The sequence below is a fragment of the Zea mays genome, chromosome 6 (assembly GCF_902167145.1).
Source record: "Zea mays cultivar B73 chromosome 6, Zm-B73-REFERENCE-NAM-5.0, whole genome shotgun sequence".
Taxonomy (NCBI): domain Eukaryota; kingdom Viridiplantae; phylum Streptophyta; class Magnoliopsida; order Poales; family Poaceae; genus Zea; species Zea mays.
Window position 1 is genome coordinate 135,738,313 of NC_050101.1, and position 22,008 is coordinate 135,760,320.

At 42.1% G+C, this 22,008-nt stretch overlaps 1 protein-coding gene across 2 annotated transcripts; it reads left to right on the forward strand.

Moving 5' to 3' along the window:
- Positions 1-522: 522 nt before the first annotated feature.
- Positions 523-15,650, forward strand: LOC103630051 (myosin-2 heavy chain-like). 2 transcript variants are annotated; one of them, XM_020539164.3, is made up of 18 exons: positions 523-838; positions 1,471-1,677; positions 1,834-1,929; positions 2,025-2,077; positions 3,343-3,439; positions 4,362-4,435; positions 4,763-4,880; positions 5,209-5,319; positions 6,134-6,210; positions 6,814-6,880; positions 7,504-7,569; positions 13,031-13,138; positions 13,316-13,446; positions 13,590-13,656; positions 13,774-13,816; positions 13,897-14,009; positions 14,793-14,863; positions 14,956-15,650. In XM_020539164.3, exons 1-18 carry the CDS (start codon positions 695-697, stop codon positions 15,296-15,298), a joined length of 1,986 nt encoding a protein of 661 aa, XP_020394753.1. In that variant the 5' UTR covers positions 523-694; the 3' UTR covers positions 15,299-15,650. The 2 variants fall into 2 exon arrangements, with proteins under 2 accessions (XP_020394753.1, NP_001334170.1); NM_001347241.1 differs by having other exon boundaries at positions 749-838; positions 13,774-13,841; positions 13,916-14,009; positions 14,956-15,614.
- The last annotated feature ends 6,358 nt before the right edge of the window (positions 15,651-22,008 follow it).

Sequence of the window (22,008 nt, forward strand, 5' to 3'; positions counted from 1 at the left end):
GTATACCATTATTAGTAAGATGTCGAAGATATTTATGTGCTACATTTTCACTATAGAGGAGTGAGACGAAGAGTGTCATGTAAGTTACAGAGTAGAAACAAATTTTACTAATGCATAAAATCATTTCCCATCTTTCACCTCATGAATTTGAGATAGTCTTATATCTGAATTCTGGAAAGTGGTGGAATGTCAAATTACAAACTAAATAAATTACTTTATTGAGTGAATTCCAATTCTTCTAAAATGAAGGGATCCAAACGCCCCGTCATTGAAAACCAAAACTGGAATTAACACAATTTCCATTATTAAAAAAATATAAGTGAACGGCTAGACAATCTAAATATATTTTGGCGTGCTGATTTTTACTCTAATTAGCTTGCAAAAACAAAAAACAGTTTCAAAAGTCTAACAAAAGAAACCTAAGTAGGTTTAAGAGTCAACGATACCATTTTTTCACTAAACATGGGTCAACTACGTGTGTCTTTTTATTGAATGTGAACGAAAAGGCCACAAATTCAAAGGCAGGGTGAACCTGGCAGCAGGGCCCACACGACATCCAAATCGAAGAACACGTCGCTGACACACCACCTCTCCCTCGCCGCATTCTCCACTCTCTGGTCTTCGCCGTGGTCGGTGCCTTCCAAATCCAAAAAACCCCAAGCCCTAGCTGTAGCCGTCCCCCAAGGTCGCCGAGATGTCTTCGTGGCTGCGCAGCGCGGTGAGCCGGGCAGTGGAGGCCGGCGGCCGCAGCGGCGTCGCCCGCGCGGTCAAGGGGTACGCCGATACCGTCGCGCACCACGCCGGTCAGGCCGTCGCGGACATCCTCCACGACCGCATGGTGAGATTGCTCCCCTCCCCTTTGCTAGCACTTCCACTAGGCGTCCCCTTCTGCTTGACCAAATCCTAATGCGGGGCAGGTCTGGGACGCGAATCGGACATGCTTTATTTGCTTCGAGCTGCGAATTCGTTGCCTCTGCACACGAATGCAATGCCCTTAGCTCTTAAGTTGCAAACTGGAGCTTCAGTTGGTGCAGTGGTGGCTATGGCAGCCAGTGCCCCTATCTCGCTCTGCTCCGAAGTCCGAACTGAAGCTTGGGTGCTTCAGTGTGTCGAAAATTCCTCTTCATGTATGGGTGGAAGATCACATAAAGTTTGAAATGATAAATTGACATTTTAGTCCTGGTTTTATCACAGTCATGTTTAGTATACGATCTGAATATGTGAATCGTAAAGGTCTGTTCTCAAATTGAAGTTTTCTACCCGACTCCCTAATATGCACCAGTTCAAAGATCTATCTTATGCTAAGAGTGAGATGGTTTTATACTTATGCTATACCCGTTCTTGTGTTGTGAGGCATGAAATCCTTGGTATACCAAGGAAGGGAAGTGTAGTGTAGCATATTTGGACCATTGATGAGTCATTGACAGCCTCGGTTGGTCTGATTTGGTTCTGTTACTGGGTGATTTGCAGGGCGTTCAGAACTATAAAAGTTTCAAGAAGACAGTAGCACGATTGGAAGAGGCTGCTGTATCATGCCGTGGGGGTGAAAGAGTTGAATTGTTGAAACGTTGGTTAGGAGCATTGCAAGATGTTGATGCTGAAAATGGAAGTTCAGATTTAAAGGTGTCTGAAGCTAATGACCCTTCTGGTGAAATGGACACTTTGAAAGCACAAACTGTGAGTTTACATGCTCATAAATTAAATCTCATGGCTGTTCATTTCACAAAGTTATGTGATACTTTTGACTTTTGTCCAGTCGCTTATACACATCTTAGCTGTTGTAGGCTTTCTCAAGTACATATATCCATCTTAAATTTAAAATTTTGGAAGCAGGTTTTGTTCTATGATGCTGATATTGATGGTGCACCTATGAATTTTTGTGATGTATTCTTGTACAGCCAAGCACTTGAAGGTATTACATTGTCCATGGTAAGTTAGTCGAACCATTTTCTCTTAGCAACATTGCTATTGTTTATTTGCACTTAGGTTATTGCCAATTACTAATTATCTTTTCATATAATAAGATTCTCGAACCTCCTTCTGAGGAGGAAGTTTCACTGCTTTTGGAAATATTCAGGTGAGTATGCATATGGAATCACCTGTTTGATATGTGCTTATCTTTGTATTTTTTCCCAAAAGTGACAAAATTCATATATGTCTTTGTTCAGCATTACTGATTAAATATCTGAATGAATCATTCAAACTTTTTCTGAAATAGCATGGCAAACCGATAATGAGAACTATGTCATTGAGTCACCAGGTCGTAGGTTGAAGCAACCTCTCTGCATTTGCGGGAGAAGGCTTGCCTGGTTTATCCCTTCCCCAGACCCCACTCATGTGGAAATATCCGGCACTGGGTCTGCCCCCTTTTTCTTCAAAAGCATGGAAGACTTGAACATATATATTAGCAATTCCCATATCAGCACGTTTTGATAGACTGCTCCATTTGCCTTGCCATTTTTTCGCTCTGCTCTTTATGGATTTTTGTATATGCTGACTTGCAGCAATGATTGTACTGGTTTCCTTTTTGATAGGATCTTAACAAACTGTTGATTTTCCACCCACATTCTCTTCTTCCAAGATTACAGTTGGGTTCAATGTTTAAAAATTGGCATAGTTAACTTCTGCTGAAGCCCTGAAAGGGCGTAAACCCTTATTTGTTGAAGATTCATTAACATTATGTTATGGTGGGCGTCCAGTACAGGCGCCGCAACAAGGCTGGTAGTCCTAATTAGGGGGCTGAACCGGCTTAGGCTAAGTGGGCTGTTAGCAAGGCCCTTTTAGCAGTAGAATAAAGAGGCTAAAGGCCTTTTAGGTTAATCTGTAATAGGAGGTTATTTATACCTTAATTGCAATAAAATGAGAACAGGCTGTGATCAACATATTGTTGATCAGCCGCCGCCCTGCCCTAATTTCTCCTCCCCTGCTGTCTTCTCCCAGGCCGTGAGAACCACGGCCTCCTCTCATCGCCAACCGCTCAAGGAGCGGCCACCTACCACACACAACTACAACCTAAGGAGAAGAGGGCATACCACATTAACTAATGGCTATATTCCGAACATCTCAAGTACTTCATCCACCTTATGTCCCAATTGAATCATATCTGACCAGTGAATATTTGTAATTTACTGTATTGAAAAATTGAAGAGCAAGCCTGGTGCACTGGTGAGAGCTGTCTCACTGAGTCATCAGGTCACGGGTTTGAAACAGCCTCTCAGCATTTGCGGCCGGAGGCTTGCCTTGGTTTATCCCTTCTCTAGACCCCACTCATGTGGGAGCTCCGTCATTGGGTCTGTACTTTTTTTACTGTATCAAAAACTGCAATGCTGTTGATTTCTGCAGCATATGCCTTACTGGAGGGAAAGAAGTGAACAAAGAAATCATGAGTAATGTACAAGACTTGGCCAAGGCATTTTCAGAATACAAAGATGAAGTCCTGGTATGCTTTTGGTTTTTCCTTTAGGAGAATCTGTTGTCTTTAGAAAAAAACATGACATTAACTTATGTTGTTTATTAATTGTTGAAACTAGAAGTATCTAATAATTGGATATTTCTGCTGCTTAGTTACCTAACTGTACCATTCTGGGATACAACCATTGGATGGAGCTTTTCTTCTTAGACCTGAATATATTTTCACTTTTTTGGTCCATTTATGTTGTCCACGTTTTTTTATTCTTGAATGCAGGGGTGCCAAACTGTGCTTTATTTTATCCCAAAATAGCTGCTTAAGTGTGTGTGTGTGTGTGTGTGTGTGTGTGTTCTCAAAAATCATATAAGTGTTTGTATACTCTTAACAGCTAACACTCGCACTCGTTTTTTCTTGAAGTTGAAATCGAAGTTAGTGTTAAGATGCACTACTCAAGTTTTAGTACCATATTGATTTTGGTCAAGATTAGAGACTAATAGACACTGGTTTTAAAATTATTGTATTATTATTTTTTAATACTTCAGATTTAGTTATTTGATAGTTTTTATCTAGACTTGGGGTCCTCATTTACTTTTATTATTGATCTGTGGCCTGCACATCAATACATCAACCGAGTCCCTAATGTCTGACAATATGATTTTCAACTGGCTTTTCTCAATCCTCGTAGTTGAGCTTTATGCCCTCATGTTCCGGTTCCTAGGTTCAAAAGGGGTGAAGCAAATGTAGTGCCTGTATGGTTTATAGTTTCAGTGTTTCTGGAAAAGGAAAAATTTTGTGATACTGTTTATAAAAGACTTAAGCTAAAATATATGCATGTTTCTATGGGGTATGATTTGTGAAACATTTCCTGAGATGCACATGCACATATAATTATGGGTTACTGTATTCTTCTGATTCTGTAGTGTCCAATGGTTCACTGTATCTGTGTGAACAGGTGAAACGTGAAGAGCTGCTTGAGTATGCCCAAAGTATCATTTCAGGACTGAAGAGAAATGCTGACATTGTGAGGTGATAGAATAGAACCTGCTAATTACCTGTTAATATATTATATTGAGAAGTTGCAGCTTCTTCTGGTAGGTTAATTACAAATATTTTTTTGCAGTACTTGCCTTGATTTTCTTGGAAACTAATCACAAAAAAGGAACAAACTGTACAAACTAAACAATAACCATACCTGAAGGCCTCTACCAAATCTCTGAAATATCAAATATTGTGGACTGCACACAAAATAATTGTGTATTCTGCTACAGTAGAAGGCCCAAACACTTCGATATATGCTTTTGTCTATGGTTTCTGGGTACATTAGCTTATTCTGGAGCTTATATTTTATTTCAGGATAGATGCTGAAACCCTAGAATTGCAGAGAAAACTAGACGAGAAGCAGAAATCACGAGGTCAATCACCTGAATATCAAGATAAAACGTCAGATAAGATTGCTGCTGCAAATCTTGAGGTAATACTACTACTGTTACATCTGGTGCTTCTTGTTTTGGACATACATGTGGCCGAACTTTCTAAATTTTTGCTACCAATACTGGAAATTAGTTAGAAAATATGAAAATTGCATGTGGATTTGTTATTAGAAGTACTATCATACAATTGCAAATTATGAAATGTAAACATTCCTTCGTAATAGTGCATACATATGCTACACCAACTTACCGCCTAGTATCAGAATTGGTGATTAAAGTGTTCAATATTCTGTTCTATTTTTGCTGTTCTAGTCATATTTATTTTATTAAGGTCTAAAATAAGATGATTATGATCCCTGTATTCTTCAGGTCTTCAAAGAAGCACTTGGTGAACTCCGCTTATGCTCTAGAGTTGAAGAACTTCTGCTGAAGAAGAAATCAATCACTCTTGGTGACTCCCTGGAGATTCATTCTCAGAAGGCATGTTTGTGTTTTATATTTAGATGCTTTCAGTTTTGAGTTGAGGTCCCTTGAATTGTTATGGAGTAAGTATAATTTTGGCTACTAATCATGGCCAAGTTTTAGCACATTTATTCGAACTTTCTTTGGCTTACCCTATGTTTTCAGTTGTTATTTTAGAAGCACCCCTTTACTGGAATGACTCTGGATTGTTAGCTGTAAACCTTCAGTGATCTTCTTAGCATCTGACTTCTTATGAAGTGTGGACTTCAGGCTTCCATACGAGATCTGATAATAATAGGAGTATGCAGTCTCCTGCTGATACTTTTATTGGTTGCATTATATGATGATTCCTACTTTTAATAACATAGTTGTAGTACTTTACAACAAAAGATTGACAAAAAACCACTTGTGTCTTTGATGGAGCTGTCCCTAATGTGATCTCAGTATTGAGTTGAGTGGAGGGGTCCCTGCTGCTAGCTGCAGGAGAGCTTATGGAGAAGCTGGCTGGAAAACATGTTTTGGCCCTGTTAGGCTGTGTTTTTGTTGTTCACTATAATGTTTTGGTCCGGTTTCTTATGGACTAGTGACCTCTACTTTCTCTTTTCTATTGACCTCTACTTTCTCTCTTCTATAATGAAATGAAACTCAGTGTCCTGTGTTCTCTAGAAAAAAGTATGTATTCTTAGGTAGTTTCGCTTGGTTAGAGTTTATGTGGCCCATAGCTTTGTCTGGTTCTTTTATTTTGTTATTGTTGATTGCTGTAGGACTTTCAGGCCTACCTAAATATTCTAGTTGATGCTCTGTAATGCTAACAGCACTCACAAATTACCAGGTAGATAAACTAAAGGTTTTAGCAGATTCCCTGGCATGTTCATCCTCCAAAGCAGAACAGCGTATTTTGGAGCACAGGTTTTGCTTCTGAAGTTGTTTTTTCTTGGTTCCTGTATAGAATAATTTTGTCATGGCACTTACAGAATCTCATGTGAACAAAATATATTTCATCCTTGGATGTTTGCTTTGATTTTATTCTTTGGTTGAAACTCTTCTCTATTGTTGTATATTACTTGCTCACAATTTATTTTTATCATCAATGACTCGGTTCAAAATCAGTTAAACTTTTTTGTGTGTGCTTAAGCAACATGATGAAAAAACTAATACATTGTGATTACTCTGACATTGTGGATTACTGAATTTGTAATGTGCCAGATGCTCGCACCTTAGTCTCAGAACTAGCACATTTTATTTCTGGTTTCCTGTGGTATCTGGACTTTTCGACACTTCGTACTTGCAACGAACAACTTGTATTTGTATATATGTTACTTTGCTGATTGTACATAATCTCTTCCGTCCTCACAATTTTTATCTGCTGCTAACTTTCTAAGGAAGTGTCCTTGTGTAGTACAATTTTCTTTTGCTGTAATATTTATAAACCCATTTATTCTTTGAAAATCTGAGATATCCAAATCATGGTACTGACAACTTGATGTGATTTTTCATTTGATCTTTTACCAGGCGCCAGAAAGAAGATGCTCTCAACTTTCGTGTGAAAAAAGAGAATGAAGTCAGTGTTTCTGAAAAGGTAGGGTGCTACCTATTTTATGCACAGGTCTGGAAAGCATTGATGCACTTTTGGGACTCAAAAATAGTGTATTCAACAGAAGTCCCTTTTGGAGCATAGGATTCTCAAGTGTGGGAGAATTTGATAGGAAATCACACATTCACAGAAAATGCTTTACTTTCAAAACAGGACCCTGGTTTAAAATTTTGGATATATCAAATTGCCATGTGTGTGTGTGTTTATCGAACGCGCAGGAGAACTGCACATCTTTATATATAAAGGAAAGGAGACAAACCCAAAGGGTTTTACAAGGCAGAGATCCTGCCAAGAACAAAAAGAAAAAACACAAAAAACAGAACAAGACCAAGGGTCTAGATGGCTAAGGAACAATGCCATGTGTGTGTTGAATCATATCTGTAGCTTGTACCCATTTTATGCTATAGGGTAATAGGAAAGCAGTTATGCATACTTAGATTCTCGCAGCACACATATGCACTTGCACAACATCAACTTTTCTTTGCATAATATTTCATTTATGCTATTGAACAAATATGCATATGCTTTAGTGTTTATTTCTGTGTCCCAGCCTGTTTATAGTGTAATCAAATAAGATGTTCTTATTTTACTTTCTTGGCCTGATAAAGGAATTGCTTGATGAGATTACTGAATTGGAAAAGCAAAGAGATGAGCTTGAGGCACAGCTGAAGAAGGTACTTTTTTCTTGTTGTAACTAGTAAGATTTGTGAAGATATGTGTTTGTGTACTGTGTAGTTTCATTATGTAGGAGTATTGAAATGCCTTAAGATCTTTGACCTACTGGTATTTAGGCCCTGTTTGGAAAGCTAACAAATTAATAGCTAGGTTGAGCCATCTAATGAACTAATTGTTAGCTGTGAGGTAGCTAACAATTAGCTGGGGGTGTTTAGAAACTCTACAGCTAATTTTAGCAGGTAACTATTTTTTTTCCTCGAACCCGCAAGGGAGCTGCGCGTTATATTAATAAGGGAACAAAACAGCAATACAAAACAGTGGGGGGAACCCCCCTCCACCCCACCCACCCCACACACCCACCAGCCCTAAAAGATTACAAATCTAAATGACCCAGGGCCAACTTCTTGATCCCACTGGCCCCTTTAGAACACCACACAGCGTACTCTGAAGAGATGCGCTGTAAAGCCCTACCAACAGCAGGTTGCATCCCATTAAACACACAGTCATTTCTATGCTTCCAGAGCCCCCAGGCGACAATAGTAATGACCGTATTCAATCCTTTCCTTGATTCCTTGGAAATCTGCCTCTTTGATCTGCTCCACCAGGATAGAAAACAGTCATCTGTGGGTCGCGGAACCAAAGATGGAAGCCCCAGCTTTTGAAAGACAGCAGCTCACACTTGCCTCGCAAAGACACACGACAACAGGAGGTGTTGAATGGTTTCAGCTTCTTGGTCACAAAGACGACATGCCAAAGGATGAGGTAGTCCTCGCTTTACGAGCCTATCAACTGTCCAACATCTATTCTTGAATACCAGTCACATAAAAAATCTGCACTTATGGGGGTGCCCAGGTTTTCCAAGCCAATTTCCCTGGGGCAAACCTGATTGACCCTGAAAGCAGGCTTTATAAGCTGAATGGCTCGAGTAGGATCCATCCTGCTCAAATCTCGACTTGTGCTGATCATCCACACCCGGTTGGAGCTCAAACTCATCTAGAATTTCCAACAACTTCAGAAACTCAATAAACACAGGGACTGTGAGGGCGCCTCTAATATCCCTCACCCATCTTCTCGCAACAAGACCTTGAGCTACTGTTCTTCTATTGCTGACTATAGCTGAAATCAGCATGGAGAGATTTGGACCCAGTTCTTGAATGGAACAATCTTTCCAAAATAATGTGTTTTCCCCATTACCAACCACTGTCTCAACTGCCATATGAAAGAAGGCCTTCTCCTTATTTGAAACAGGCAATGGCAGCCCTGCCCAAGGTCTGGGAGCATCAAGTTTCTCCAACCAAAGCCATCTAACCCTTAGGGACAAACTCATCATTTGGAGGTTAGAAATGCCTAAACCCCCAAACTGAAGAGGTCTAGTAACCTTATCCAATGCTACTAAACACTTCCCTCCATTGGCTGATTCCTTTCCTGCCCAAAGAAAACCTCTTCTTCTGTCGATGGCTTTGATCACCTACTTAGGCAACTCTAAGGCAAGCATTTGGTGAATTGGAATTGCAGAGAGGACAGCTTTTACTGTAGCTAACCTTCCTGCCTTGTTCATAAGAGAGGCTTTCCAAAGAGGGAGATTGTTAGCTACTTTATCAATTAACACTTGCCAATCTGCCTTATTTGGTTTTTCTGTTGTTAGGGGCAGCCCCATGTATTTGCAAGGGAAGCCTTTCACTTCACACGATAGAACATTAGTTACCAAACTGGTTTCTACAGTTGAGCAATTTATTGGGATGATAGAGCTCTTCTCCATGTTTGTAAGCAGGCCTGCAACCTTTCCAAAGGCATTAAGCAAGGCCTTAAAAATGTTGAGTTCCCTCTCATTTGGCCTAAGGAAACATATGACATCATCTGCATACATGGAGAACCTATGTTGCATCTGTTGAGTGGGGAGAGGCTAGATGAACTCATGTTCAGCAGCAAAATTGACTAACGAGTTCAGCACCTCCATCACCAAAATAAAAAGCGTAGGAGAGAGGGGGTCTCCCTGCCTAAGCCCTCTCTGATGTTTGATAGATCTTCCAGTCTCTCCATTAACTAGAATTTGAGTATTTGCTGTAGATAGCAACATGCAGACCATGTTCCTCCACTTAGGCTGTTATGGTCGCTAGATCGGTGAGGGATTGGACATGGGTATCGATGGGCAGGAACGTCGGCCGGGGGTCTCTGCCCACGACCGAGCAAGAGGAGGATTTCTCCCTTCTAATTCTTGCCTACTTTATTTCTCATCCATTGATTACATAAATAGGCCAGCTGACCACCCCTATCTAGCTAGAGATCCTTATCTCCTTAAAACTCTCCTAAAAACTCTCAACAACTACTAACTGACCTTCCTAGATAATCTCAACTAATCTCCTAGATAATCTCAGCTAATCTTCTAATCTTATCTCTAACTATCCTTATCTAATCCCCCTTGGAAGGCCCATGGCTGCTGCCGCCGCAGCCCCTCCATGGGCCTCCTTAGGCCCTGACACTACACCCCCTAGACAAGCAACTCGTCCTCGAGATGCAGCATCCAACAAACGACATGTAATGACCTAACCTCTCACCGAAAAATGAATCTTTTACATCTTGACTCATCTTTTAATTATTCTAGATATACTGGAGTGTTGGGGTCGTTTGTGTCTGTGTGGTGTGTGCTTTGTAAGGGTAAGTGTGTGTTTGTGTTTAGAGTGTGTGTTTGTGTTGTGTGTTCTGTTTGTCCCGGGCCACAGGCCCTTTTTCCCTCTACTTTAATTTAATGATACGCAGCCCTCCTGCGTATTCGATAAAAAAAAAGATATACTGCAACTGCAAGCATCATTCTGTGTCCCAAGGAAATGTTGCACAACGAAGAGGAGGGCACGAGTTGGAACCACGGAGGTAAAGACACAACAGCCTTTGGAGGCGGGCCCGTGGAGGCCAACGTTGGTGTTGCTTGCAGCAAGTGAATCCCATGCAGTGCAACCCCTCATGGTCCCGCGGCCACCAGTGCGTAAAGGGTGGTGTGGCTAGAGCAGATGGTGGCGAGGCCAGCAGACCCCCTTGTACGAAGGAGAGTAGTCGTGGTACTTGCCCGGTCGCCGCAGATGAGGGCCAGCGCCGGACGAAGCGTTGCAGAGGGGCGCCATGTCTTGCAGCCTCTTGTACGCGGAGGTGAACAACCACCACGTTGCTCGGGCGCGCTGGTGCAGCTACGACTCCCTCGCAATGGAGCACCCCCATCATCTGCTTCACCCGCCGACGCGCTAGGAAACCGCGTGCTGCAGCCTGCAGGTGGACGACCGCCGCCGTCTGTCGCAGAGCAAGCACCCTCTCCTGGACATCGCTCTTGGGTTCAAGGGTGGCGGTAATGGCTGTCCCTGATGACGAGGGCGATGTCGGCGATGAGGGCACGACAAACGTGGCAGCAGAAGTCGCCACTGCTGCGAGGGAACCAAAGCGCTGCTGGCACATGATCTTGAACTGTGGCCACGTGACCTCACGCTCGTCGTGTTCCAGCCGCCAGAACCACGTATGTGCATGGCCGGTGAGGTGATACGATGCCAGCCAGGCTTTGTTGGACTCCAGAGTGCGCTGGCTCTAGAAGAACTGCTCGCAGCCGTTGAACCACCCCAGAGGGTCACCACTGCCGTCGTAGATGGGGAAGGAGGGGGTGCTGCAGTCGTCGACATGGTAGCAGTAGCGAGGGTCGGCGCCAGGGGCTGGTACACCGGTCCTGGTATGGTTGCCCCTGGCGTCGTCAGCCATGCAACTGGTGATGAAGACGGCCCTGAGGGCGCAACACAACTGGTGATGAAGATAGCCCTGAGGGCGCAACGCAACTGGTAGGCATCGCCGCCCACGAAGATGTAGGTGCCATAGCGGGCGACGACGGCCAGGCCGCTGGTGTTGGCGTGCTGCTAGAGAGTGCCATGTTGATTGCATTGAGCTTCACAAACAGATCGTCGAAGTACGCCTGGTCGGGAACCCAAGGACCCACGAGAGACAGAGGCGTGGCTGTGGGTCGCTCGTACTGCGTGACGTTGGTGTAGGAGTTCCAGTATTAGAGGTAGCCGGTGATGTCGTCGACGAGGCCGCGCCACAGCTTGGGTAGCGACGGGTCTTCCGGCGCGTACAACGGGGCTGTGCGCCCGGACGAGCCACTACCGCTCGACATTTGGGTCCAGTTGGGTCTAGGCAACCCGCAATGGCGCCAACAATGTGGTGCGGAGGTGGCGTCCCGACGGCGCGGGACGGAGGCGTCCCAACGACGCGGAGGGTGACGCAACCTGCCGGTGTGGAGGTGGAGGCGGCGGCGGACCCAGAGCGACGAAGCCTCCGGCGTGGAAGTGGCCTGGCGGATCGGTTGTACGCGCGTTGGTTGAGGTGTGGTGGTGAGCGACGACGTAGATGTGGCGGACACACGACGGTGATGTGGTGGCGGCTGTGTGTTGCGGGCGAACAGCACAGGAACAGACGCGGTGAAAGGGCGATGGGAAAAAAATTGGCTCCGAATACCAGGTGTTATGGTCGCTAGATCGGTGAGGGATTGGATAGGGGTATCGATGGGCAGGAATGTCGGTCGGGGGCCTCTGCCCACGACCGAGCAAGATGAGGATTTCTCCCTTCTAATTCTTGCCTACTTTATTTCTCATCCATTGATTACATAAATAGGCCAGCTGGCCGTTCCTATCTAGCTAGAGATCCTTATCTCCTTAAAACTCTCATAAAAACTCTCAACAACTACTAACTGATAACCTTACTAGATAATCTCAACTAATCTCCTAGATAATCTCAACTAATCTTCTAATCTTTTCTCTAACTATCCTTATCTAATCCCCATTGGAAGGCCCATGGATGCTGCGGCCCCTCCGTGGGCCTCCTTAGGCCCTTACATAGGCCCAAATCCAATTAGCAGCTAACTATTAGCTCTAGAGGTTCCAACCAAGGCCTTAATATCATGGTGAGACTTGAGAATATTGGACTTATATTGTTGTATGAAATCTTGTTTGAACCCTCACCCATCTATTGGTATGGTTATATCGATTCATTGGTAATAAATTGTGACTAATGATGAGAGGACCCTTGGAAAAGAATCAAAAGATCCCTGTTCTGAAATGCAAGCTGCATTGGATTTCCACGACATTCAATTGGTGCCACAGAATTTGATAATCTGGGCATAAGATCCGTTCTCTTATCTCTATTCATTTGGCTAGTTCTTTTCTGAGCAGAAGAGTCATGGAACTCTCGAAATGGGAATTGGGAATACTCTAATGATAGATCAGTTAGTTGTAACACGTGGTGTTAAGTATTACCCCACCCTAATTACACTATTTACACTTGATGGAGAGGTTGCAAAAAAATCACACCAGAATAATGTATTGTTTCTCTTAATTCTCTTTAACTGTGCTGCGAAATTTGACTAGTTTGCTTTGATAATTCTGTTGAGCTGTGTCCGTTTGTAAATTGTAATATTATTCTTCATTTGCACAGGTTAATATATCACTAAATGCTGCTGCTGGACGGCTCAAACAAACTAGGGAAGAGAGGGACCAATTTGACGAAGCAAACAATCAAATCATATTTAGCTTGAAAAAAAAGGTGCTGGTGTTTACTTTTTGTGGTTGATCCAGTCTAATTTGAATAATATTCTAAGAACTGTGTATTACTGTCTTTCTCCCATGATACTTTTCATCAACTTGTGGCCTGTCGATTCTTTCCCATCATATTTGTTGCTCAAGATGGTGCTTGTTGCATTTCATTTCCAAATCTATTTAGGAGGATGACCTCTCAAAATCCATTGCCTTATGTAATGTGGAATCCAATGTTGTCAAGATCTGGATCGGTTTCCTTGAGGACTCGTGGAAGCTGCAGTCCTCATACAATGAACAGAAGGATAATAAAACGTGGTATGACTTTTTTTTTCTGTATGGTTCTGTGGTTATTTCATTATTTATTACTTCTCTTTTGTTGAACAGTTCCACTACTTGAGCTACTCTGGATAAACTTGTGCTCACCTTGTTTTACATTTGTAATATGTTGGCCTTCTCAGTGATGAGCTGGAGAAATGTGTGAGTGATTTTCTAAAGTTGACAAAACATCATCTTTCAGCATTCAAGGTAAGTGAAACTTGTTATTCATGTGATCATGTCTGCTAGAGGCATTCATGCAGTATCATATCTATCTCCGTTTTGCTGTTACAATTATGTTTTTCTTTTTCTTTTTGTATTTATCAGGAAGTCCTAAGCCAATTGATTGAGAATATCGAAACATATGTCGGTAACTTGGCTGTCTTAACCTCAAGGTATTTTAGTTCTTTTCCTAAAGTCATGTACTTTGTTGTCCAATTTGTTTGGTAGGTTTTTACTTGCCTTGTAGGGAAGAGGAAAAAGAACATGGGGATGATGAGGCATCTGAGAGGACAGATCCACGTAAATCCCTTGAAGAGGAATATCTAGAAACAGAAAAGAAGGTTATACTCAGTCACCTTACTTTAACTTGGTCTCATACATGGTTCTTAAAGCGGTAAGGCGAGGTAAGGCATTGAACCACCGCTGGACGCCTAGGCGCCGCCAAAGGCGAGCAAGGCGACACCTTATCAACATGAGAACCAGCAAAACAGCAGCATGGAGGAGGAACAAAAAGAAAAAAAAAGAAAAAAAGGAAATGGAAAAAGGAGAAGGGGTAGGAGCCCCGGCCAACCGGCAAGCCCATATGCTCACTCTGTTTCCCTCTCTCTCCCCCGATTGAGCTGCTGCTTTCCTTCTCCCCCTTTTCAGCCACGGCTTCCTTCTCTCCCCCAGATTCAGCCGCTGCCACTCATGATTTCGCCGCCGCCACCCCCGATTTGGTTGCCGCTGGCCCCGATTCGGCCACCGCTGCCCCTGATCTCGCCGCCGCTGCCCCCTGAATCCTCGATTTGCCGCCTCCAGCCCCGATTCGGCCGCCGCTGGCCCGATTCGGCGCCGCCCCTTTTCATCCCCTCTGTTCTCTTGCTGATTTAGTTAGGCGACGGGGATGCCTAGGAGAGTTGGGGGGCGCCTAGACGCCTAGGCGACACCTTTAAAACAGAGGTCTCATAGTTCTAGTTCATTCATAACATGATTTGATATGCCTGAAGAACCCAAAGTTGAATTGACATCTATCAGTCGCCATATGTATTACTTATAGCAACTCGCCCAACTCTTCAGTTTTGTAACTTCTAAACCTTAGAGAAACTAGACCAAACTGTCTTATGTATTGACAATATTTTCAGATTATAATTGCGTTCAGCATAGTTGATCACATAAAGAAATTGTTTTATTCTGGGGAAGGGGCTGATTCAAGGTACCATCTGATTCTGTTGTTCTCTATTCAGTGTATTATTTTCAAGTTTGCACCAAAGTGATCTTACTCTGTGACTTCAAATGTTTATTTAGGAGAGATGACCCAGAGGTCAAGAGCTTAATTGAGGAGATTGAGAAAATGAGGGAATCGTTCGAGTCTATAGAAAGGCCAACACTAAGCATAGAATCTGAGAAAGCAAAACCACTACCTGTTGAGGGATCGAAACTGAGTCCTTCACCTCTTCAGGCTCCTGCTACCCCAAAAGCTGCACACGTTGACTCACCAAAATCTCCCATGAAACCTGAGCAGCATTTCGATTCAGATGCGGAGCTTGCAACCCTGGGATCAGAGATCGGGAAAGAAGACAAAGAGTACTCAGTTGAGGAGATAAGCGGGTGGGAGTTTGACGAGCTCGAAGAGGACCTTAAGAGCTGACACAAAGAATCGACAAACAGAACACAATTCGATTTGGTTATCTTCACTGACATGTATTATTTGTCTGGGCCTTGCGTGGGCAAGAAATACACACTGGTTGATATGTACATAGTGCTGTTTGATTGTGTATTGTCGCGCACTCGCGCTGTCAATTTGTCACTGTCTTAAGATATACGGACTGAGCTGGTGTAACTTGGGCGAGGCATTTGCTATTTGTTTGCTCTTGCCGCGAATATTTTTATCTTACATGTATACCGAACCCTGTTGTAACAGTTGTAAACGCGGAAAACAAAATTCGAACATTTGACAGAATTTGCTCCGTAGAACATTGGATTGTTGGGTTTGAGTTTTACATTGCATTCCTAATGGATGAATCTATCAGGATTCAGGCTTCCCCAACAACTATAATATCTCATTTCATATTTCAAACTTTGCTCTACAAACACTGGATTTAGGCTTCTACTGTAACTATTTTATCTCATTTCATATTTCAAACTTTACAAACATTGTTATTTTTTTTTGACGAAGGGGCAGAGCCCCTATTTCATTAGGAAATAGGATAAGTGTCATTACAGACCACCACGATGGGAAACAACCCATCACCAAAAGGAGCACCTAGTGGAACTAACCTCTACATTCTGTCATACTAGAAAAGCAAAGATCCGACTCCACTAGTATCAGTTCAAGTGAAACCACAGTTTTAATCCAAGCTTATATACAATGACCACATGCCAAAAGCAGCAACACAGCTAAAACACCCCAGATGTATCTAACCCATCAAAATAACATCCAAACATTTGAGCTGCAGTTAACAAACAACTAGTGCCAAAAGAAGTCTTCAACCAGCGATACGACGGTCCCTCGGACACCACCCAAAAGCCCTGCTCATCGCCTCACTTGCTATCCTTCTGATTAGCCTGCTTCCTTGGACCACCATCTTTTTTTTCTTCTCTCTCTGGCGAATAGCCCAAGAATCCAGCCAAAAGCAACAGAGAAATATTATGTTAGCAGGGTCAAGTAGAACCTTCTCACCAAAAAACCAATCATTTCTGGTTCTCCAAATAGCCCAAAACATGGCACCACAACAAAAAATCAATAAGTTTGAAATTCTGCCTTTAGATTTATTCATCCATCTGTCACAAATTTCACCAATGTTTTTTGGAATGGAATCCAGATTTAGGGCAATTTGGACCACTCTCCACACAAATCTGGCAATAGGATATTTAAAGAACAAATGATCAATCGATTCCAGACCACCACAAAAACAGCACTCACTAGATCCCTTCCAATTTCTTTTTTTCAAGTTATCTTTTGTAAGAATTTTATTTCTTATCACCAACCAAAAGAAGACTTTGATTTTCTGTGGTAACTTAGATTTCCACAAAAATCTGTAGGGAACTTTCACCTGATCAATTGAATTTTTCTTATACAAAGAATTAACAGTGAAACCTTTGTTGCCCAAACACCAATTCATTTTATCTTCTTGATCTGTCAGAGTGTAATTAGTGCATAAAGCAACTAATTCATCATATAACACCTGAAGGCTACCCGTCATTCTTCTTCTGAAAGAAAGTGCTTCAAAATCTGATGACAAAACTTTATTAACCATGACATCTTTATCCAGAGCCAAATCAAACAGTATAGGAAATTTCACAGCAAGAGGACCATCACCAATCCAGTAATTTTTCCAAAAACTGGTTCGACAACCATTACCAACAGCAATCTTACAATATTTAAAGAAAACTTCTCTGAGACTCAAGAGCTTTTTCCAAAACTGAGAATCACTCTGCCTTTGTTTAACTGAGATAAGGGGTTTTCCCTTAATATATTTTTCAGTAATAATACTTTGCCATAAACCATTTGAATTTTCCAAATTCCACAACCACTTTGTCAACAAGGCATCATTCATATAACCCAAATTCAAAACACCTAATCCTCCTAGACTTTTAGGAGAGCAAACCGCATTCCAGTTAACCAAATGTATTTTTTTGTTTGAGAACCACCTTGCCATAAAAGTCTTTTCCTGAGCAAGTCCAAATTCCTAATAACAGATTTAGGAGCCGGATAGATCGATAACATATATAAAGGGATGTTAGAAAGACAACTATTCAGTAAAGTCAATCTGCCCCCAGGCTCAGAAATCTACCTTTCCAACCAACAAGTCTTTTGTCCATTTTTTCTATCATTGGGCACCAAAGAGACTTACTGACTTTCTTATTATCAATTGGGACTCCAAGATATTTCATCGGAAGACTTCCCACAGGACAAGTGAAAATGTCAGCATACAGATCAATAAACTCTTTAGCTTCCCCTAAGCAGAAGATTTCACTTTTGTGAAAATTAATTTTCAGCCCCGACATATGTTCGAATAGACAGAGGATAAATTTAAGATTTCTAGCACCTTCCAAACAATCTTGAATTAAAAAAATAGTATCATCAGCATATTGAAGGCAACAACAACCATTTTGAATGATGTGCGGAATAAGACCACGAATCAAACCTCTTTCTTGAGCTTTTTGAATAATGCAAGCCAGACCATCATCAACAAGGTTAAACAACAAGGGCGAAAAAGGATCACCCTGTCTAACACCTTTATGAGTTGCAAAATATGGACCAATCAAATCATTAGTTTTGATAGCCACTTTGCCACCTCTGACAGTTTTCATAACCCAATCACACCAAATATCACCAAAACCTTTTTTTTCCGTCATGCAATGAAGAAATTGCCAATTAACTTTATCATAAGCTTTTTCAAAGTCAATTTTAAGAATCACCCCACTTTGCTTTTTTTTTCTTCACTTCAGGAAGAGTTTCATTCAAAGAAACCACACCATCCATAATGTATCTACCTTTAATAAAACCATACTGGTAACTACTAATCACTTTAGTAATGCAAGAAGCAAGTCTATTAGTCAGCACTTTAGTAATGATCTTATAACAGATATTCAGGAGACAAATCGGTCTAAAATTCCTCATATCAGTAGGGTTATCTACTTTGGGTAACAGTGTCACGAGACCAAAGTTAAGTCTTTTAATGTCAAGCACCCCATCATAAAAGTCCTTGAATAAATTCCACAGGTCAATGTGAATGAGGTCCCAAAAATCTTGAAAAAATTCAGTAGGAAAACCATCAGGGCCAGGAGCACTATTGTGCTTTAAACTGAACACAACCATCTTAATTTCCTCAAAAGAAAACAGAATAGTGAGCAAAGCCCGATCTTCATCACTTAATCTATTCATATGAAAATTCGACATATTAATGCTGGATAGAGAAGAAGGCCCAAATAAATCTTTATAAAAAGCAGTAGTCACTTTATTAATATCATTATCAGCAACAACAGTATTTTCCTTATGAACTAAGGAGAGAATTTTAACTCTTCTTCTTTTACCTTTGGCGATAAGATGAAAATATCTAGAATTTTCGTCACCCTCATTAACAAATTTTTCTCTCGCCATTTGTTTTCTCTTACAGCACTCTTCAACCAACAAATTTTTTAAGTTCCACTCCAAATCCAAATTTTCAAGTCTTTCCGAGTTGGAAATACCATTGCTTTCACTTTTTTTATCCATAAAATCAATTTTTTGGAGTAAATATTTTTTAAGTCTAGAATATCTTCCTTCTACATTAATATTCCACCCCTTCAAAGTTTTTTTCAGTCTTTTAATTTTCTCTTTCCAAATATCAATACTAGATCGACTTCTAACCGGAAGAGACCAATTGTTCTAGACAATATCTTTGAATTCCGGTCTAAACTTTCAGCAAAGCTCATATCTGAAATCTCTCTTCAGAAAAACTCGAGAGTCAGTTTTGAGACATAAAGGAACATGATCAGATAATGTCCTGTCAAGACCAGTGACCACCACATTTTTGAATTGAAGGACCCATTCTGGACTAGCCAGAAATCTGTCAAGTTTTTCAAAAGTGGGAGGATCCCCTGTTATTCGACCAAGTATATAATCTTCCATTCAAATCAAGTTCAATAAGGCTATGAATGTCAATGATAGAATTGAACAAGGAACTCCAGCTGTTAGTTCCCCAGGTTTGTTTTTATCAGATTCTTTCCTAAGGATATTGAAATCACCCCCAACCAACATAGGATAATTGCATTTTGAACAAAAGGAAGCTAGCTCCACCAGAAATTTTTGTTTATGATCATTCTGAGCAGCACCATAAACATTAATAAAATTCCAAATAAAACCATTTTCTTTGTGTGCTAGAAGAACCTTAATCATGAAATCCCCCTTCTCAACTTTTATGATATCAAAAACCTCAGCATCAATACCAACAAGAAGACCACCAGATCTTCCCTTAGCTGGTGTCCAGAACCAGGCAAAATTTCTATTACCACTAATAGAGTTCAGCCACGAATCTTCAAAGGATTTTTATTAGTTTCTTGTAAACCATCAAAATCAATTCTTTCCCTTCTAATTAATTCTTTTAAGAATTCAATTTTTATTCCTTTGCCCAACCCCTGACAATTCCAGATGAGACCAATCATTCTGAATATTTAAGGTTGGACAAACATTGTTATTTTAGTTCCACGTTTTTTATTTTATATGATCCATCGAAGATAGCCCTAGGAGTAAGCAAGTTTAGTTTTGTTGTGACAAAATTCACCAACGAAGACCTGACTATGATTCTATTGACGTCGATCTGGGTGCCAAACACTTGGAGTGAACCACCTGGTGCTCTATGCGGAGGCGCAGGAGCGGACGACCAACGACTCTGAATCGGACGGTCCTTGACCTAGGCGCAGGAGCAGATCCTCCTTTGCATGCTTCTGGATAGTTCGCGCCTGGGTCTGGACTATCTGTGATGGCACATGGTCTTCTGCGTGAAGAACCCTATAACTCGCCTCCGGGTAGATCCCATCGAGGAGAAGAGTTCCAGAGGTTGCTCCGGGGTAGGTAGGCCACCTGGTACGTCCCTAATTGGTGTAGAGTCGAAGAGAGATGATTGTGGAAGACTAAACTAGGGCTAGATTACTCCTCCTAAGGAATGGAAAGAATAGTGCAAAATAAGATAAATTTGATAAGTAGATTTGATTGGATCGATTGTGGGGGTTCAATCGGTCGTACCCCTTCATCTATATAAGGAGGAGGTCTGGACCCATCACAACTCGTTTCCTGAGCTAATCCCATGAGGATCGCTAACAAATCTCGCAAGAAACGGTGAACCGTAACTAATTCTACGCACGCGTGGACTGTCTGCGCCGCCACCGCGGACAGTACGAACCGCAGACCATCCGCAATCCAAAAGTGGTGCTCAACACATGGCTCCCTGCCTTTTGGTGGAGCTAGGTGAAAGGGAATTAGGCTTACACCTTTTTCCTAATTGATTTTGGTGGTTGAATTGCCCAACACAAATAATTGGACTAACTAGTTTGCTCTAGTCTATAAGTTCTACAGGTGCCAAAGGTTCACAATAAGCCAATAAAAAGACCAAGAAAGGGGTCAAACAAAGAGAGCAAAAGACATCCCAAATGGCACCCTGGTCTGGCGCACCGGTGCTTCATTAGAGCTTAATCGCTCGAAGTGATGTCGGGAGCATCCACCAAGAGGGATCTCGGGACCGGCGACAAGTCCGCAAGCTCGGGAAGAACACACTCAAGTGAGTCCGCCCACAAGGACAAGGAGGAATCCTCTTCCTCCATCAAGTCCCATCAGATGGGTGACAAGAAGAAGAAAATGAGGAAGGTGGTCTACTACAAGACAGACTCTTCGTCACCCTCCACCTCCGGCTCGGAATCGGCCTCCACCACTTCAAAGCGCCATGAGCGCAAGAAGAACAGTAAGATGCCCCTTCGCTATCCTCGCATTTCTAGACGCACTCCATTACTCTCCGTTCCATTAGGCAAACCACCTATGTTTGAAGGTGAAGATTATTCTATGTGGAGTGATAAAATGAGGCATCACCTAACCTCACTCCACAAAAGCATATGGGATATTGTTGAGTATGGAGTGCAGGTACCAAAGAAGGGAGACAAAGATTACGACTCGGAGGAGGTCGAACAAATCCAACACTTCAACTCCCAAGTGTCACACCCGGTTTTAGAAGGCAAACCGAATGCGAACCATGTACGTGCCAGGATCAGCAATTCACGTACATAGCAGTTACATAACATGGACATCATCACACAGTGCTCAAATAGTATTAAAAAAGGGAAATAATAGTCGATTACATCATGATGTCTGAGACATCCACATAGTCTTTACAAATAATCAAAGTGCGGAAAAGAAACGTAGATAAACGCGGCCTTCACAGGCAGCTGATTGGGGGTTGCCGCTAACCCACGCCTAGAACTCGTCGTAGTCTTGGAACTCCTGGAAGTCTCCTTCCACAGCTTTATCTTCACCTGAGCAGTGGTTGCAATGCTGACAATCTGGGGATGGGGGGGTTTAGTGTGTAGAGCAAGGGTGAGTACACATCAACGTACTCAGCAAGTATCCTGTTTGACTGTAGTGGACTAGCTTTATGTGGGGATGAGTCAAGCAGTTGCTTTTAGTTGGTCAGATTATTATTTACTAGTAGAAAGCCAGGTTTTAACATTAACCCAAGTTATTAGCCCGATGTACCCTTTCCAAACGGAAAGAATACCACTTACCAGCACCATAGTCATAACCAGAACCATCAATCTCATTGCCACCTGTAACCCAAAATGTCTCTGATCAAGTACCACTAATCACTGGAGCTCCCTTGGCCGCTCATA

What these genes read in the sequence shown, in the direction of transcription:
- LOC103630051 (XM_020539164.3), top strand. Translation starts at nt 695, where the DNA reads ATGTCTTCGTGGCTGCGCAGCGCGGTGAGCCGGGCAGTGGAGGCCGGC. An exon ending in TTGCTGCTGCAAATCTTGAG is followed by an intron (nt 4,881 to 5,208) that starts GTAATACTACTA and finishes TGTATTCTTCAG; the next exon opens with GTCTTCAAAGAAGCACTTGG. An exon ending in GGGGAAGGGGCTGATTCAAG is followed by an intron (nt 14,864 to 14,955) that starts GTACCATCTGAT and finishes ATGTTTATTTAG; the next exon opens with GAGAGATGACCCAGAGGTCA.